This window comes from Panicum virgatum, chromosome 7K (genome assembly GCF_016808335.1).
Source record: "Panicum virgatum strain AP13 chromosome 7K, P.virgatum_v5, whole genome shotgun sequence".
Lineage (NCBI taxonomy): Eukaryota > Viridiplantae > Streptophyta > Magnoliopsida > Poales > Poaceae > Panicum > Panicum virgatum.
Genome location: NC_053142.1, coordinates 43,177,453 through 43,194,527, shown reverse-complemented (window position 1 = coordinate 43,194,527; position 17,075 = coordinate 43,177,453). Strand labels below are relative to the sequence as shown.

At 48.5% G+C, this 17,075-nt stretch overlaps 1 protein-coding gene across 4 annotated transcripts; it reads right to left on the bottom strand.

Moving 5' to 3' along the window:
* Positions 1 to 7,836: 7,836 nt before the first annotated feature.
* On the bottom strand, positions 7,837 to 14,667 carry LOC120641459 (protein indeterminate-domain 5, chloroplastic-like). 4 transcript variants are annotated; one of them, XM_039917607.1, is made up of 4 exons: positions 14,360 to 14,667; positions 13,508 to 13,822; positions 11,608 to 12,007; positions 7,837 to 9,552 (listed from the first exon to the last, which is right to left on the bottom strand). In XM_039917607.1, exons 2-4 carry the CDS (start codon positions 13,710 to 13,712, stop codon positions 8,367 to 8,369), a joined length of 1,791 nt encoding a protein of 596 aa, XP_039773541.1. In that variant the 5' UTR covers positions 13,713 to 13,822; positions 14,360 to 14,667; the 3' UTR covers positions 7,837 to 8,366. The 4 variants fall into 4 exon arrangements, with proteins under 4 accessions (XP_039773541.1, XP_039773542.1, XP_039773543.1 ...); XM_039917608.1 differs by lacking the exon at positions 14,360 to 14,667 and adding an exon at positions 13,906 to 14,325; XM_039917609.1 differs by lacking the exon at positions 14,360 to 14,667 and adding an exon at positions 14,067 to 14,325.
* Between the last annotated feature and the right edge of the window lie 2,408 nt (positions 14,668 to 17,075).

Here is a 17,075-nt window from a genome sequence, read left to right as displayed (position 1 = left end):
AGCACGCGACGCAGCAGATGTCATTTCTTCTGGTACCGTAACTTTTTTTGTTCTTTTCCTGTGGCTACCGTTGGCACGAGACCAGAAAAGCAGCCACATTTCCAGGCGAAACGCGCGTAACGTAACGCCGCGTCGTTACGGGCGAATCGCGCGGCGCGGGTAAAATCAAGTGGAAACAAACCGGACGTGTATATATATTTTTTTGAGGGGAACCGGACGTGTATATGGGAGACCTCAACTCTCCCCGTGCGCCGACCGAGCGAACGTGGGCCGCGTTCCACGGGCCCTAGAGATTGCTGGGCCACCGCACCCGCCAGGCCACACCAGCACCGCGGCTTGGCCTGCCTGCACGGCGCGTGGAATCCGTTTATTTTCAGTCTAGTTTTTTTTGCTCCACTGCTGACCTGCTGTCTGTCATCATCACCGCCGCCGTCCCGAGCAGCACCGGCGAAGCCGGCGATCGCTCATCTTGTGCACGGACCGGCTGCAGAAGGCTGCACATGCTGTAGTGCCTGCCAAGTCGTGGTACCTCACCTCCATCCACGAGATTCAACAGGCGGCAGCACGGCAACTACCAGCGCACGTACGTACCGACCGCTTGCGCAGGCACGAGACCGTACTACGCGCGTGCCCGTTCCGACTTCTCAACCTCACCGGCCACCACCGCGCCCACCAGCTCGCCCTCCGAATACACCGCGGCGTCCACCCGGGGCCGCCAGCCAGCCAGCGTACGCTCGCGTCGCGTGCGCCGCCACCGCTGCCGCGCCCGGCCGGCCCGTCCCCCCGTCTCGACAGCTAACAGAGCCGCGCGCGCGCGTACACATGATGGCGACCGGAAAGCTGCCGCTACCCTCCAAACGCACGCATCAAGAGGCGCCCGCGCGGCGTGCGATCGGCATCAGGCGCATCGCGTTCGCCTATTCGCTCGCTCGCTCGCGCGCATAGGATTCTTCTCCCCCCGCTCCGCCCCCTCGCAGCGGCGGCAGCAGCAGGCAGCGCCCCGGGCGGGCCTTGGCCAGTGGCCTGGGAGCGAACGCGACGCCGCCCGTGACCGCGGGCGCGGCATGATGCCCGCCTGCCCGCCCGTGCCCGCGGGCGAAGGTTCTTCACCGGACAGGCCAAGCGCGCCGCGACGGCGCTACGAACAAATCGCGTCCCAACTAAACCCCGGCCGGCCTGGCGCCCGCCTATACAAATCGCCCCGAGATCCGCTGCGGCCAATCTGTCGGCCCGGTCGCGAGAAACTGTAAATTAAGTTACCGCGGCTCGTTGTCTCGCGAGGAGGCCGGGAGCAGCCGCAGGAATTCCCAGGATGTTTAACCTTTGCAGCCGAGCGAGCATCCTGCCTGCCTGCGGCTCCCCACGTTTGGCGACTGCCACGAGAGAATACAAAACGCAGGGATTCTGCTTCTGCCCTTCTTGGAGGCCGGCCAGCGGCCAATAAAAATGCAGGGTTGCAGATAAAAACCGTCAGAGCTCACCAGGCCAGGCACGTGCGGACATCGATCCGATCCTCCACATACAGATTCTGTGGTCGCTTTTCCAAAAAAAAAAAATTCATGGGTCGATTGGTATGGTACTACTGCCTTGTTTTTCTTTTGAAGTCAATACTGCTACCTTGTTCAAATCTGAATCGAGAGACATTCAGAAATTCGGCGCACTGCATTTCTCTGTCGTCACACTGCCCATGTGGGGGAATATATTAGGTGCCACTGAACTAGGAGAGAGACTGAGACAGTGACCTCGGTTGATTCAACAATGGCCCCAGATGTGTGATGTGTCTTCCTAAGGGGAAGTAAAGTCTTTTTCAAAAAAAAAAAAGGTGAGTGAAGTCCGGTTTGCAACGAGGCCTGTGTAAACGATCCGCCTGCCTAGATGAGATCTATCTATCTAACCTCTCTGATGCTAACTACTAGTATTCATGATTGGTTTCTTTCTTTCCCAACTGCTTTAGCCGTCAGAAAACCCTGCATCAGCATCAGCTTCCTCCAATAATTCCCTCCTTTTTCCGCTTGGCTTTCCAGGGAGAGGGAGCGCTTGTACTTGCGACAACCCTTTACCTCGAGGCCACCCTCATCATCGTCAGATCACGGACGGCACACGAGACAAAAGTAAAGGCTAAGCTGATCGCGGGCGCACCCACGCCACCATGCCGGCACTTTTCCCCTTTCCTCCCAAGAATCATTCAGAAAATCCATGGCCGCCGCTTTTGGCGATCGGGCTCTTACGGTAGCTGTCCCTGTCGGCCCCGGCTGTCGCCGCCGCCGTCCTCAGCAGCAGTACGGAAAGACTTGCCGCAATAATTCCGGGCGGCCAACAACCGCGCGCGGCCGCAGGGCGTCCAAGAGGAAAGCCAAATCTCTTCCAGAATTGCGTGCGTTGTTGCCGCCAGGCGGCGAATCTAGCAGTTAGGCCCCAAGACATTCCGTTGCTGACTACCGAGTCCTGGCTGAGAGGTGTATGTACCAACCACCAATGACCAAACCAACACACACCATGTAGCTCATGTCCTTATATTCCACCAAGTCCTATATGTATACACACCCCTCCTCTTGAATTGAACCCATCACTCATGCAACATGCAAGTGTGCACCAGGGGCGGCGCTAGGGGGTATGCCCCTGTATGCCAAGGCATACCCAAGATTTAGAGAAAAATACAAATAAGTTTTCATAGATGTATACTATCCTATACAATATATGGGCTCAATTCACCAGTCCAAAGCCCAGCAAAGCAAGAAGTCTAATCCATCCCTCTTATCTCTCGTTTCTGTCTCGCCCCGAGCGCCAGGCGCCGAGCCCCCCCCCCCCCGACCTCCCGGCGCCGCCGTCCGCGCACCGGCTCCTCCCTGTCCGGCCCCAGTGCGCCTCCGCCTCCGCCCTCCGGCCTCCGCCTGTCCGGCGGCAGGGGCAGCCGGGCAGGCCCCTCGCCGCGACGCCCCCCCAGCAGGCAGCAACAGCGAGAAGGAGGGGGCACTAGCCGGCCGGCGGCCAGCGGCGCCGACGAGTACTGCTCCTGTGCTCCACCCTCCCTGCACCCTCGGCCCTTCAATTCAAGCAAGCCAGCAACTCAGCAAGGTAAAGGTAAGAGGAACACCCTAGATCCACATCCATCCACTTATCAGTGTAGTATTCAAGATTTCCTCCGTCCCGTCTGATCCCGTCGCTGCAGCCTGCCTGTTGATTCAACTCATCCCCTGCCGCCCGCCCCTGTTAATCGACGCTCGCCACCAGGCTCACGTCCTGCTCCTGCGACTGCGAGTCACGTCGCGTCCTCCCCGGCCTCCGCCCAACGTCTAGCGTCCGGCGAGGCAGCGACATGCCCAATGCAAGCCCAACTTCGGCCGACCAGCAGCCCCCTACGGCTCCCAGCACGATGGAGCCAGCCACCGGCGGCCTGCGGCCAAGTGCAGCCGGCGCCACCGCAGCGGCCGACAGGACGGGTGGTGCCCCTTTTGTAGCACAGCAGCAGTCAGTGGCGGAGCTAGGAATTTGGCATACCCAGCCGCAAATTCCTGGCTCCGCCACTGGTGTGCACACACGTACAGCACTGTTCTAAGTTCCAGCTCAAAACTGCTTCGTGGATTATAAAAACTAGTAAGGTGCCCCGCGCAAATAGCGCGAGTAGCTAGGTTTTCCCAGCTAACATTTTGGCTTCGTTTTATTTGAAAATAAATTATTTAAATATTTTTAATTAAATTGTTCATGACAATGGTTTTCTCCATAATTATCATTTGTCACCTCTTCCATTGTCTAATGGGGGAGTTTCATTTCAAAATTATAAAGGTATGAGTATAATAGTTTTATTTTAAATTTAGCAATTAACATATTCTACATGGTCTATTTATTTAATTATTATGCTGGAAACTGAAATATGTTTCAAATTTTTTTCGAATTTATTTATTGATTAATTGATTTTGACATGGACTATTTATTTTGCTATTTTGGTTCTAATTTAATATCAGGTACTACTATTAATCTTCCTACTATGTTAATTGTGAATTTAGCTATTCGTCATGTATTCTTTAGGTAGACCATTAGATTATCATAAAAATAATTGGTGTAAATTATTTTTTATTATCACAGTAATTAAGTCTTAATTTGAAATTTAACTATTAACAAATTATATTATACATCGGCTCGCTATGAAATTAATTAGCTTCCCAATGACTCAATCTAATAGAAATTGAAAAACAATTTCCTTTGTCAGACCCTGTCAGAAATAGATTTTCGGGTACTCGCCCTTTATTTAGCTATTTTGTTCCTCAATTCATATATAAATTAACTACTATTTTTTATTTCAAATTTATATATTTATTAATCATATTCACAGTGGACTCTTTGTTCAACTAATATTTTTCTTTTTCTAATTCCAAATTTATTTATTTGATATTCAGATTCAACATTGATTCTTTGGATTTTTGTAGATCACTGAATCATCATAAAGCTCAATGTTTCCTATTTAATCATATATTTTATTGAAATTATCATGAAATATTTCTAGTCTTTGCATGTGAAATTAGTATTCTTTATCTACTATAAAATTAGAAAAAATGCACCATTCCACATTAAGGATCGGTATTCTTTAACATTGCCACAATGCTATCTAGCTTGTCCATGTATGACTGTTTTATTTCTATGCCGGAACTTGGCCAATTAGGTATAGTAGTTTTGATCCCCATTGATTTAGCGAGAACTGTTGCTCTCCATGTGCACAACAAAAAGCTTCCTTTGAATGTTTTCACATTGAGACAATGTTGCTTACTAAAGCAAACCCTTTCATCTATTCTCCCGTCCCTCCTCGCTGCTCAATCTACGTGACCTGCCACTCCACTTCAGCGCGCTCGCCAATCTGGAAGGGCTCATGTTCAGGTATCGCAAGCCCACCAAGTACAACCATCATATATAGTGCACGGCTTGGAGAGGACAAGACATATGAGAGCTGCAGAGGAGGGCGCGAGCCCTAGACAATGATAGACCTGCCATCAAGGACCAGGTCAGCAGAGAGGAATAATGTGGAGCACAGAGTAACAATTCGTGAATTTCTGATGAATAACCAGCTGACACGGTCTTTCGAATTCTTGGCATCTAAACAACTGCTTGCTATTGTTTTGTATATCTTTCGATCGTATTCGATTATGCGTACGGATTCTTTGAATTAGCCTACACCATTCAATCTTCATAAAATTCATCAGTATACTTCTCTTTTTCTGATTAACGTGAAATTTCTAGACCCTCTCGGCGAACGTGGTGATTTTTTAAACACTCTACATAATATCCACAAAATTAGCTGCAAAATTAATCTATTTCCACATTCTTATTATTTTCTCTTTAATGTTCCATGATTTTCCATTTGTTGCCAGCTGCCTAAGTTTTTTTTATGCCATGATGATGTTTTCGTCAAAATGGTGTTTTCGTCAAAATGGTATTTGTTGGTCATGTCTAAAGATTTGCGGTTGTATATATTTGTATGGGCACTTACTATATGCAAAACCTGACCTAAATCGAAAACTTTTTGTAGCAGCATGTGCGATCCAGGTAATAAATATGATGTGCTAGTCAATTAGCTCACACTTGATGTGCTGGTTGATTGATGTTGTCCAAATAATTGTGATCCTGTGGATGAATCTGTGGTCAGGTTGACGGTAAAAGATGGAGAAATTATTTCGGTTAGAAAGATTCCAGCAACACCAAGATTGTACCAATTCCATTAACATTCTATTTATATATTGATTAAACACATTTGTGTCAGAGTCGGTCATGGACCTGACGGACCTAACGTGGATTTGCTCAAAAAATAGTTATGTTTTTTTATATTTCCTCTTTACCTTTTTCTTTACCTAACCGATTATGGAAATATGGAGTACAAATCCTTTTTACGTTAGGGAATGCTAAATTAATATGGATTTTCTAGAATAATATAGACCGTGATCTTCATAAAATCCAACAGTGCAAATTTTCTTTTTTTGATTAACGTGGGAATTTGTAGCCCCTCTCGGCGAACGTGGTGGCTTCTTTTAATACTATTGTATTAAGATAATAGATTAGTGCAGGGTTTTGTTATTTTGACCATTTTCAGATTCCTTAATTCAAATGCATGTATCAGAATGATCTCTTGGTACTCGCACAGTACATGAACTTAAGTAGAGAGGGGAAATCTTTGGATGTGAGATACTTCTTATTGTTAGCAATACCGTATTATTATTCAGACAATTGCGTGGATCCACACAATAATAACAGATCAAAACATTATTCTTCAGCCGGGAATGATTGGTACATTGGTGATGAGAAGAAAGATGCAATGATTTTCGCTGCCCATACTGTGGTGTGTGCCTGAGCTAGACCGGCGTGCATGCACGAGGCGATCGAGAGGTGCACCCTACCATATCGCCTCGCTCTCTGTCCAATGTGTATGTAGAGTGACGACAGCACAGCACAACCAAGCGCAGCAGCAAGCACGAGCTTAGCGAGAGGCTAAGCCGCACAGTGCGCTGTGCACATAAGCCAAACGCTACTAGACGGTCACGGGTAGCAGGAGAGGGTATCTTTGGCATGCCCTAGAGATGAGCTCATTATACTGTGCAGTGCAGATCAATGTGATCCGGGACATGCATATATGTAACTATAAGTGTATACCATATGTGCAGAAGATTAATGTTGGTTCTATTGTAGGACATGTATTATTTATACTAGTCTATCAACCCGTGTTCCCGCATGGACTAATTAGAATTAATATAAAAATAAGACTTATAGCTAATAATTATATTATCTATCTCGCGCTCTCTTTCATCTATTAAATATTCTAACACATACTCTAAAATACATATTTATTATCGAGTTGCAATATATTTCATGCATCTCACCTCCATGTGTGTTTGATATGCATTTAATTGAACTATTTATTTATGAATTGGTATTCTTATTTCCTACATCCTACATGAATACATGGCGACACACATCATGGGTGGTATTTTATATAAATATTAACATAAATAATATATTAATAATGATAGAAAAAGTAAGTTAAAATTTTATATTGGTGCATTTTAATATTTTGCTATAATATATAATCTTGATTCAGATTTAGGGGTTACTTTCAACTTTAATAGTGGCATAATTGGATAATTTATATGCAAAGGGGTTATTTCCATTATTTTTTATAATGGCGCGAAGGTTAGGGGATTACTTTATATCCTTTTAATGGTAGAGGTAGGTAATTTAGAAATGTTTAGGAGGTTACTTTAGTCTATTTTCATAATGACAGAGATGGATAATTTATTAGAAAAGATAATAGATTCAATGACTATTATGATTAGAGTTGTCAGATGGATGACTGGATGTTTCTAATTTTTGTAAAAAATTCTAGAATTTCTTTATTTTTTAGAGTGTCCACCTAGGATTCGAAGTGGCTTCACGTTGAGCCTCCAGTTAGTAGTAGTGGTAAGATTTTTGTTGAATCCAAAAGATTTTACTCCGTAAAAAGAAATCATAATTAATCTCAGACTCTGATAACTATATGCGTGGATCATGCCAAGTCTTCTGGACTAGATAGTGTTGACTTTACGATCTTCAAGAAGAATCTCTCCATGAAATCAGATTATATTACCGTGAGAAATTGTTGAATTAGATACTGTATATGAATCCTAGCATGTATGCTGATCCAATGAATTCGATTTGTTCATTACAAAAGTGAAATTAATAGCTCCTATGCTTATGAAAATCCATGGGCACTAGGAGGTATACATTAGCAACGTACTATTATCGACCTAGTCAGTGCTGACCCAATATATATATTTGACAATGCATACATCTGATCCAGGCAGAAAAACATGGTAAGAATGCAGGATGAATTTGAGCTAGCATGATTAATGGCATTGTAAGGGGAATATTGTTTTGCTACAAGAGAAAAGGTAACAAAAAACAACAGAAGGTTGGGAGTAGAGCAAGTTTAAGCTCCACATCACCCCCATTAAGCTAGCTACAAGCATCCTTATTGGTTCTATCACCAGAAGCTATACTTAATCCAACAAAGATTATCCAACTACAGGGAAGGGAAAACCAACAAGGAGAAGACCAGCATGAACACCGACCCCCACCACGAGCAAAGGGGGTCATCACATGCGTCCAACTCGCACTAGCTTACTCCATTAGTCAGAGAAGACGCCTCCTCTCTCTCACCCAAGGTCCCTTCAGATGATGAAAGCTTTATCCCATGCATGAACTCACTCATGCGACTCAGCCTCTAACTTGATTGCCACTACGCTATATAACCTTGATTACTCCTCTCATGCATTGGTTCGGCTTGATCAAAGTCTCTGGCTTACTATGCGAGCTCATCATGCCTTGTAAAATCTTGATGGGTCGGCCGGTCATGGCATCCTGCCCCCGTTGAAGGACGAGGCCGACTTCATCTCGGCCTCCAGTGAGCTCATGTCGCTGCTGCTCTGGTGGTGGTCTCCTCTCGGCGTCGAAATACCGCGCACGATGCCGCCTCCGCCCACGCCGAGGAAGTCCCGCGTCATGTCGCCGCCGCCGCCGCCCTGGCCGAACTTCACCTTGTGCTCCATGTCGCACAGCTGCCTCGGATCAAACATCCCCGCGCCGCCACCGTTGCTGCCGCCGAACATCCCCGCGGCGCTGACGCCGCCTCCGGCGAGCGAGTTCATCAGGTCGTTCAGGTTCGCCTCGCTCTGCTCCATGTGATGCGGCGTCGCCGGCCGCCCGTGCCCGTGAGGGGAAGAGCCGACAAAGCCTCGGAACATGGATGCCGCGCCGTTGGGGCTCGAGGTGGCGCCCATCTGCGCCGCCTTCTGGAGCAGTGCGGTCGCCGACATCTGCGGCAGCATGGTGGCCTGATCACCGCCGTAGAGCCCCGGCGTCGGGACATGGTCTCCGCCACCAACAAAGTTTCCGCCGAAAATCCCCGCCGCCGATGCCTCCGAACCACCGCCTCCGACGCCACCACCTGCCCCGCCGCTGAACTGGTCATTGTTCATGAGCCCCTGGCTCGCGTGCTCATGACTAGACCCCGAGCTGTTGCCATTGTTAGCGAAGAAGCCCAGGTTGAAGAGGCCTGGCGCCGAGCCGCCGGGGCCCCCAGCGCCATTGCCCTGGAGGTCGGGGAGCTGCATGAGGCCATGGAACGGCTTGCCGGCCTGCATGAACGAGTGGGGCCCATTGCCGGCGTCGTCGCCGAAGTCCTGCCCCGCCGCGTTGAGGAAGAAGGCCGCCGCCGAGCCCTGCGGGGCCGGGCGGAAGGCGGACGCGCCGGAGGTGGGCGACAGGAGGTGGTCGAGGCGCGCGGCGATGCTGCCGCCGCCGCCGCCGGCCGCGGCGCCGAGGCGCAGGAGCTCCGGGGACGGGTGGTGGTGGTGGCCGTCCTGGAGCGTGGAGTTGAGGTGGGAGCCCACCTGCGAGAGGCTGAGCGCCATGTTGCCCGCGTTGGTGGCGCCGTAGAGGTGGCCGGTGAGGCTGCTGAGGCTCGTCGGTGGCAGCCGCGCGCTCTCCTGCGCGAGCGCGTCGCAGAAGGCCCGGTGGGTGATGAAGCTGTCCCTCCTGCACGCACGCATGCATCGACGGGTCAGAGGCAGGCAGGCGCCAGGCAGGCAGCAGACGACGGCGGCATGAGACCGAGGCTGGCAGTGAAAATGCACAGTAAAAGTTGATGCGACAAGTAAGCATGCAGGTTTCGTAGGAAAACGGCAGATGGGTCAAGCAAGGGCAGGGGCGCAGGCGCATGCATGGGCGGATGGCCCATGTCACGCTGGGGACGGCGCGGGCACCGAGGAACAGCGGCATCTCGGGTTAAGATACTGTTTCTGAGGGACATGTGAACGCTGCAACTGGACGCATGCATGCTGATGCTGTGCCACTGAATGTTATGTTTGTTCATGAATCTGAACAGTAGTCTCTCTCTTCATTGTAGGCTCTGCAATTTTCCCCCTTTTGTGGATATATAAGGATTTGCAGTAAGTATGTCATCAGGGTGAGTTTATTCCCTAATAATGCTAAAGACTGCTATTACCTGTAGCCTTACATTAGATGGTCGTCTGATAGCTTTGGTCAAAGGTGTTTGGTAACCATGCATGGACGGCTGGACGCATGCAGATGCAGGTATCAACCAGCAGCTAGCGGCCTCACCACAAGGAAAGCCAGCTCAAGATCCCAGAAACCCATGTCAATCAAGGATGGAAAAAAGGCCAGATATGATGGGTAGCTTTGCCCTCATGTATAGGTTCCCACTTGTAGGAAGCTTCAAACGAGAAAGGTAGCGAGACATAGGCATCAGAACTTCAAGCACACGAACACACACACACAAAGGAGATCAGAAAACTTTGTGGAGCTGGTAGGCTCACTTCCCAAGGGACCAAGACAGAGACACACATGGTGGGGGGGAAAAGAAGTGCCATGCCTATCACTAAGTACTTAGTAGATTACTAAAATTAACCTAGGAGCGAGCAGGCCTGATCAAAACTACCCTCCTACAACAAAACGTGTGGAAGAGCAGGCGGCTTTCTAGCAGCCAGCAGTGGAAGAACCATCTTCAACAACTCAAGCGGCGGCCATTAATGCAACTCCTGCTGATGCTCAGCCTCAGCTCCCATAACATGCTTAGTTCCTATTGGAGAATTTTTTGCCATACCCAAGAAAGGGAGGAGCGAGAGTGACCACACCACTTTGGGGACATGTTTAACTCCTCCAATAAATGAACAGTCCCTCAAAGTTACACATAGGTGATGCATGCATGAACGAGCTAGGCAGGGCATACATGCTGCGAGGGCATGGCAACGTGTCCATGAAAAGGTGTGGACCTGGCCGGGCTCACTGGCACGGCCAACGAACGGCTCTGCCACATCTAGACAGCGGCCAACTCACGTGAGAACAAGGCAGGCTGACATGGCAGCCAAGTGATTCAGTAGAGAGAGAGAGAGAGACTGCTATGCGCCTTACAATTTGACTGCCCCTGACAGGATGGACCAGTAAAAATGTGGGTCTACAGGGTCAGTAACAACATTGGCGCGTGCATATATATCCGTGTAAATGTGATGTGCAACACTACTGACAGATGCATGAATTATCAGTCCAAGAAAAAAATAAAAACAAAAACATGATACTGCGACGAGTGTTTGGCGAGACAGAAGGAGAGAGTTTGCCGGTTCCTGCTTCCCTAGGGATGGAAGTCAGGAAAGGGAAGCATCATCACCACGGCCAAACCAAAAAGCTCAAAAAGAAGCCGTTTCACGTGCGAGCAGTCCTCCCTTCGTCTTTCTAGCTCATCATCAACAGCCATGTCAGCCGAGCTCCACAACCGCAGCACCTACAGGCAGGCGCCATGTCGCCGCGAGCCCAAACAAAACCCTAACCCTAAAGAAGGCCAAACCGTGGAACGTTCCTAATACTTTACTCGCTCGCCCGAATCCGGGAGCCATAAGCGGACAGCCACAACAGGCTCATGCAGCTAACTAGCTCCCATGTCGATGCCATGCCTCCTCTATACTAGCTACACTGTCTCGCCGGCCATGATGCAGCAGCTCTAGATATATATATATATATATGTATATATGTGTATATATATATACAAACATATATACAAATGCGGATCTATCGTACCTGGAGAAGAGGGTGCCGCAGTCGCAGCGATACTCGCGGGTGCCGCAGATCTTGGAGTGCGCCTTCCAGTCGGACTGCACGGCGTAGCGCTTGGAGCACTTGTCGCACTTCCACTTCTTCTCGCCGTGCTTGCGGCAGAAGTGCTTCTTGATGCCGGTGAGGTCGCCGAGGGCGCGCGACGGGTCGTGGTGGACGCACGTCGGCTCCGGGCACAGGTACACGCGCCGCCGCTGCGCCTGCAGCGGGTTCTTCTGCTTGAGCTTCCACGGCAGGTTGTGCCCGCGCCGGTGCAGCTGCAGGTTCTGCTCCCGCTGGAACCCCTTGTTGCACACCTCGCACACGAACCGGTTCGTCGCCAGCAGCGTCTTGGGAGACAGCGCGATCACCTCGGCGTCGGGGTCTGCGGCGTGAGGAGAGAGTAATCAAACACAAGCCAAGTTATTAGACGGGTTGCGTTTTGATCGAACATACATTCGAACTAATGATGCATGCATGATCATCACAAAGAAGGATCCGAGAAAGCAGGATAAATCGATCCACAGCTTCCAAATTAATTATTTGAACTCCATGAACTACTGTAAAAGAATGCAGCTAGCTAGCATGTGGGTATAATAAGGGATAGATGTTCATCAACTCTTGGGGGTGGATTAGCTAGGAAGCTATATAGAAAAGAGCACAACATGGTGTTTATGTATTTGTCGAGTCTTATTAATTATTTCGATGGAATTATTGTTCTCTGTGGGAATTACTAATATATATTTTGCTTACAGGTTAGGCACGCATGATTAAGAAATATTGATGGTGGGGGCTAGTAGTGAAGATATAGTAATTTGGGGGGGGGGGGGGGGGGGGGGGGGGGAGAAGATATTTGTTTTTTCGCTTTCCCTTCCTCTCTCGGCCGGGTGTGATAGATGGCTGATGAGCTGTGGTGGCACACGGTAGAGACAAAACTGGGACACGGAGAGGGAATATTTGCAAGAGATTTTGGGGAAGACCAAGCTAGCTAGTTTGCTGGAAGAGATAAAGCGAGCAAAGGAATCGACATGGATTAATTGTGCCATGGCTCCTATTTGCTTCTCATAATTGGGGGAAGAACCGAGCTAGTAACAGCTCACATGGAATCTTGGGAGATAAACTGATTTTGTTTTTTTCTTCAGAAACATATCGATCGGAGCTATGTTCGTTTTTTCTTAAAAAATCTTTATAAGAAAACAGCTGGTAGAAGAGTTTGAATTCCTCAACCGGTTAGTGTGATTGAAACGTGAGATTTGAGAGACAACACAGAGGCAAGTTTTTTTTTAAAAAAAATAGTCTAGAAGCACCATGAATTGAATGAAGTCTACTCCTACTTTCCATTCTCCACCTGAATTAATTCCCACTCTCAGGTGTGAGTACAGAGCTTTAAATGAAGTATTGATTGAAAGGTGCAAACTGAAGCCCAAACTCTTCAAGGCTGCTCCTTGCTTTGCAGCCAAGGTATGGTAGAGAGGGGATCCGAGTTGAACTAGCTAGGTAGGCAGGAGAGAGAAACCAAGAACTCGAGAATTATTATTCCATAAAAATCAGTTTCCAGCAAATAAAAACAGGCTGTAGCTTGCACACATCTGTGTTGGAAAACCAGGCAACAATTCTCTGGGCTACGTAGTATGTAGTTCAGAGAGCAGTGATTCCAAATCAATAACTAACAAGAGAAAATACAAGCAAGGAATTAACCACAGACAGACAGAGAAATGGAAAGAGAAACCGAGAGTGCACATGTGAGAAAAGGAGATGCTCCTACTGCCAGCTTCCAAATCATAAAACTCCAATGGATCCAGACGAGATCTCGCAGCAGGCATGTATGCAGTATGCATGCACGGCCGGAATCTAGAAAAAGGGTGGTACTTGCGTGATGAATCACCTGGCAAAGTTCTCTTCTTCTTGGGCGGCGGCTGCGCCGCCGCCGCCGGCGCGCCTTGGCCGGACGCCGGAGCGTTCGAAGCAGCACCGGGGAGCGCCGCTGCCAGGTGCTGCTGCTGCTGCTGCGGTGATATCAGCGGCTTAATCTGGTCTTGCTGGTCCCCATCCCTAATCCCGAAGAACGCCGCCGATGAATTCGATGCCATGGCCTCCCGATTTATCCCCGCACCAACTCGAAGACGCCAAGAGAGCTTCTCTTCCCCGGTCGCTTTGGCCTGTTGCTAGGATTGGCAGCGTTCCTCGCCCTTCCCCTTCGCTGCGAACAAGCAGGAGTTCCCAAAGTGAGACACCGAAATCAACAACGGCAACAAGCGAGAATCGCCAAGAAACAAGACACACACAGCCACAGCATGCGAGCAGCAGGCGACCATGGGATCGGAGAAAGAAGAGGAAGATTTTGCTGTTCCACCGGAGACAAATCGAGGAGGAGCCCGACAGATAAGCAAGGAGAAAGAGCGGAAGGAGAGGCCCCAGAATTCCTGAGGGAGCGATGGCTATACCTCCCTCATGCGTATGCGCTTGGAATTGATCTGAAACGAGAAACAAATCGACAAGGCGCCGAGAAACTCCAAGGCATCGGCCGCTTAGGACTCTTCCGAGATTAACAAAAGAACAAAGTGGACAGGGAAATCCAAACAAACAGTTGCACTCAAAACAAGTAAAAAAGCAAAACAACAAAAGCTCGCAAACACCCGCACCCAGAGACTCATATATGACACAAACATACAGAGAGACAGATACATATATATTTAACAAAAAAAAAGAATCGAGGGAGTTTGTTCCTTCTCGATACCTCACTCTCCCTAGTACTGCTGCTTGCTCCTCTCGCTTGCTCTTGCGACTGAGGAGGGGATAGAAGTGGAGGAGGCTAATAAGAAGGTTGTTGTCTCATTTCTTTCTTCATTTCCTTGTCATACTTTTCCTTCTCTCTCTCTCTCCTGCTGCTTTCCTCTCCCACACTACTCTTATATGCTCCTCTATAAATCAATTTCTGGAATTTCCCCTTCGCCCTTTCCAAGGCCTATGCGCACCAGGAAAATACACAGGAGAGCGAGGCCGAGGGAGAGTATTTTTATATACAACTCAGAGGAGCAAGAGAGAGGAGAGAGAGAAAGGGTAGTGTTCTACACAACGGATGGGAGCGGCCGGGCCGGGGGGCAAGCTCACGCAGGCAAGCGGTGTCGTCAAGCGTCTGAGGATTGGGTCCACCGACTGCGTGGGGCTTACCTCTCAACATCACTCGCACGCACGCAGACACAGGCACAAGGAGGCTTTTCCCCCCGGGGTTGTTTTGGCCTTTTAGATGTTTATGGGCTGCAAGCGTGCATTTACGTGCGCGTTTCATGTGCTTGCCAATGCATCATCAAAGGAGTACTACTCATTAACAGTACTACCTAATTTCTGTTAGATCCACGAGCTTTTTGTTGGTATTTGTTTGCACGTATATGCTCCCGTGTCTCTGACTCAAAATGATGATTACTACGAAAGCGTTATGGTACATTACGTTACATACATGTGATTGATGATAGCAGTTGTGTCTTAGCCACGAGCAGATATAGTATTGCTCTAGTAAGAAAGTAATACATCATGGGCGAACATCAATTTGTATCATGTACAGTACACAATCTGCTCCAACAATTCGATTCGTCTGTTTCTACAACAGACATATAAAAAGCTCCTTTGCTTATATGGCCATGATTAGCACCTACCTACCTTTGTTTATATCCATCAACTCATGCATTGTGTTGCATAATCGTAGAACAACTAGTAAGCGGCACCATAAATTCATTAATTTTCTGTTATAAATTATATATTCTACTACTACACTATTATGCATTGACCTACTATTTATTCAAGTAGCATATATGTACTATAGTAGAAAATATCTTTTATTAATGGCTAATATATGTTTGTTTGGATTATTATTCATTCGCTCCTAGTTTTACAGGCTTTTATTTGTTGGTGATCAAACTAGTTAATTTTTTTTTGCGTGGGCGTTGCCAAGCAAATATGCAATCTTATTCCGAGCATATTATTAATCAAGCAACTCCTAATTAAGAAAATGAATAACTTATCGATAGCTTGATGGACACACGTGAACAACTACGCGTTCCGCTGCAGTACATGTATACTTCCAAGCAAGTTTATACAAAACCATATTTTTTATTTTTTATTCACTTTTCATGGGATCGACCAAGGACATTCTCCATCGTCCAAAGCAGCTATTGCTGATAGCAACCCGCAAACTAAACAACAAAACCAGTTTATTTCACACTAGCTTTTCAGCCTGGGTATTATTATATTAATTGCTTCTGTCCTCCAACCCAATTTTAACTGCCCATCTCTCATGTACACTGGCGAATTCAAACCGTAGAAACCCATGACGTGTAAGATCGAGCTGTGGAACAATCAATGTACAGGCTAGGCAGTTTCCACTAGTCAGTGAGCACTGCTGGGCCTGGAGAGACTGTTGGAAAATGTCCAAAAAAGCCTGTGCGCGTAGCCGTCGATCGAGGCCAAACGTTCGCGACGCCGAGGAACGCACGCACCGTGACACTGCTGGTGCCGGGAAAGGGTCCGAGACAGCGGACGTAAGCTCAGCGCTTGTCCTTGTTTTGTTGCTCTATAGTGTCGTCATGGCCTTCAACACGCTTTGAAAAAAAATTCGCCAGTAGCGACGACGTGCGTCAAGATAAGCGTCCGCGCGCTTGCACGTACGTAGACATCCCAGGTTATTGACACATGGGCTGGATGTACATGCATGTGCAAAAGAAAAAAAAAGAATAACAGAAAAGGGAGATGTCGTGGTGCTGCAAACCACAGCCGGGTGGCGGAAGGCACCCGCCCTAGCCCAGAGGGTGTGTACTCGGGGGTTAGCTAGTCTTAGATCAATCTTCCTCAAGAACACGATGAACACAGCAGGATTTAGAGTGGTTCGGGCCGCCGGAGCGTAATACCCTACATCCACTGTGTGTTGTATTGCCTTCCCACAAGCGTGAGGAGGTGCGAGAGCTTGAGTCTGTATTGTGGAGATGATGTGTGAACCTCTTCTGTTCTAGCGGGCGTGCTCTCCCTTTTATATGTCCAAGGGGAGCACGTACACTAAGCGGGGCCCCGACATGTGGACCCGGCGATGTATTATAAACTACACTTTGGCCTTCAATGGCTCAGATCCGGAGATCTTGTCGTCGGCTTCTGTGCGTAGCTTCTGACCAGGGATGGTCTTGAGTTGTCCTGTCAGAGTAGAGTCTAGCCTTTGCAGTCGCGCGTCGAGGCCACGATGAAGCGCCGAACTACTGACTCAGTCTACTGTAGCAGCGTGCACTGTTGCTTCAGTCAGTAGCTGGTCATCATGACTCGTCGCTCATGCGCGCAGCGCTGAGTCTTTAATGCTTGTCTCGGTATCTGACGATCCACAGTGTGGACTGACAAAAGCTGCCCCGTGCCCAGAGGCAGCAGATCCCGCCTCAACCACTCGCACTTAATGCGGGTGGGTGAGGGAGCTTCCA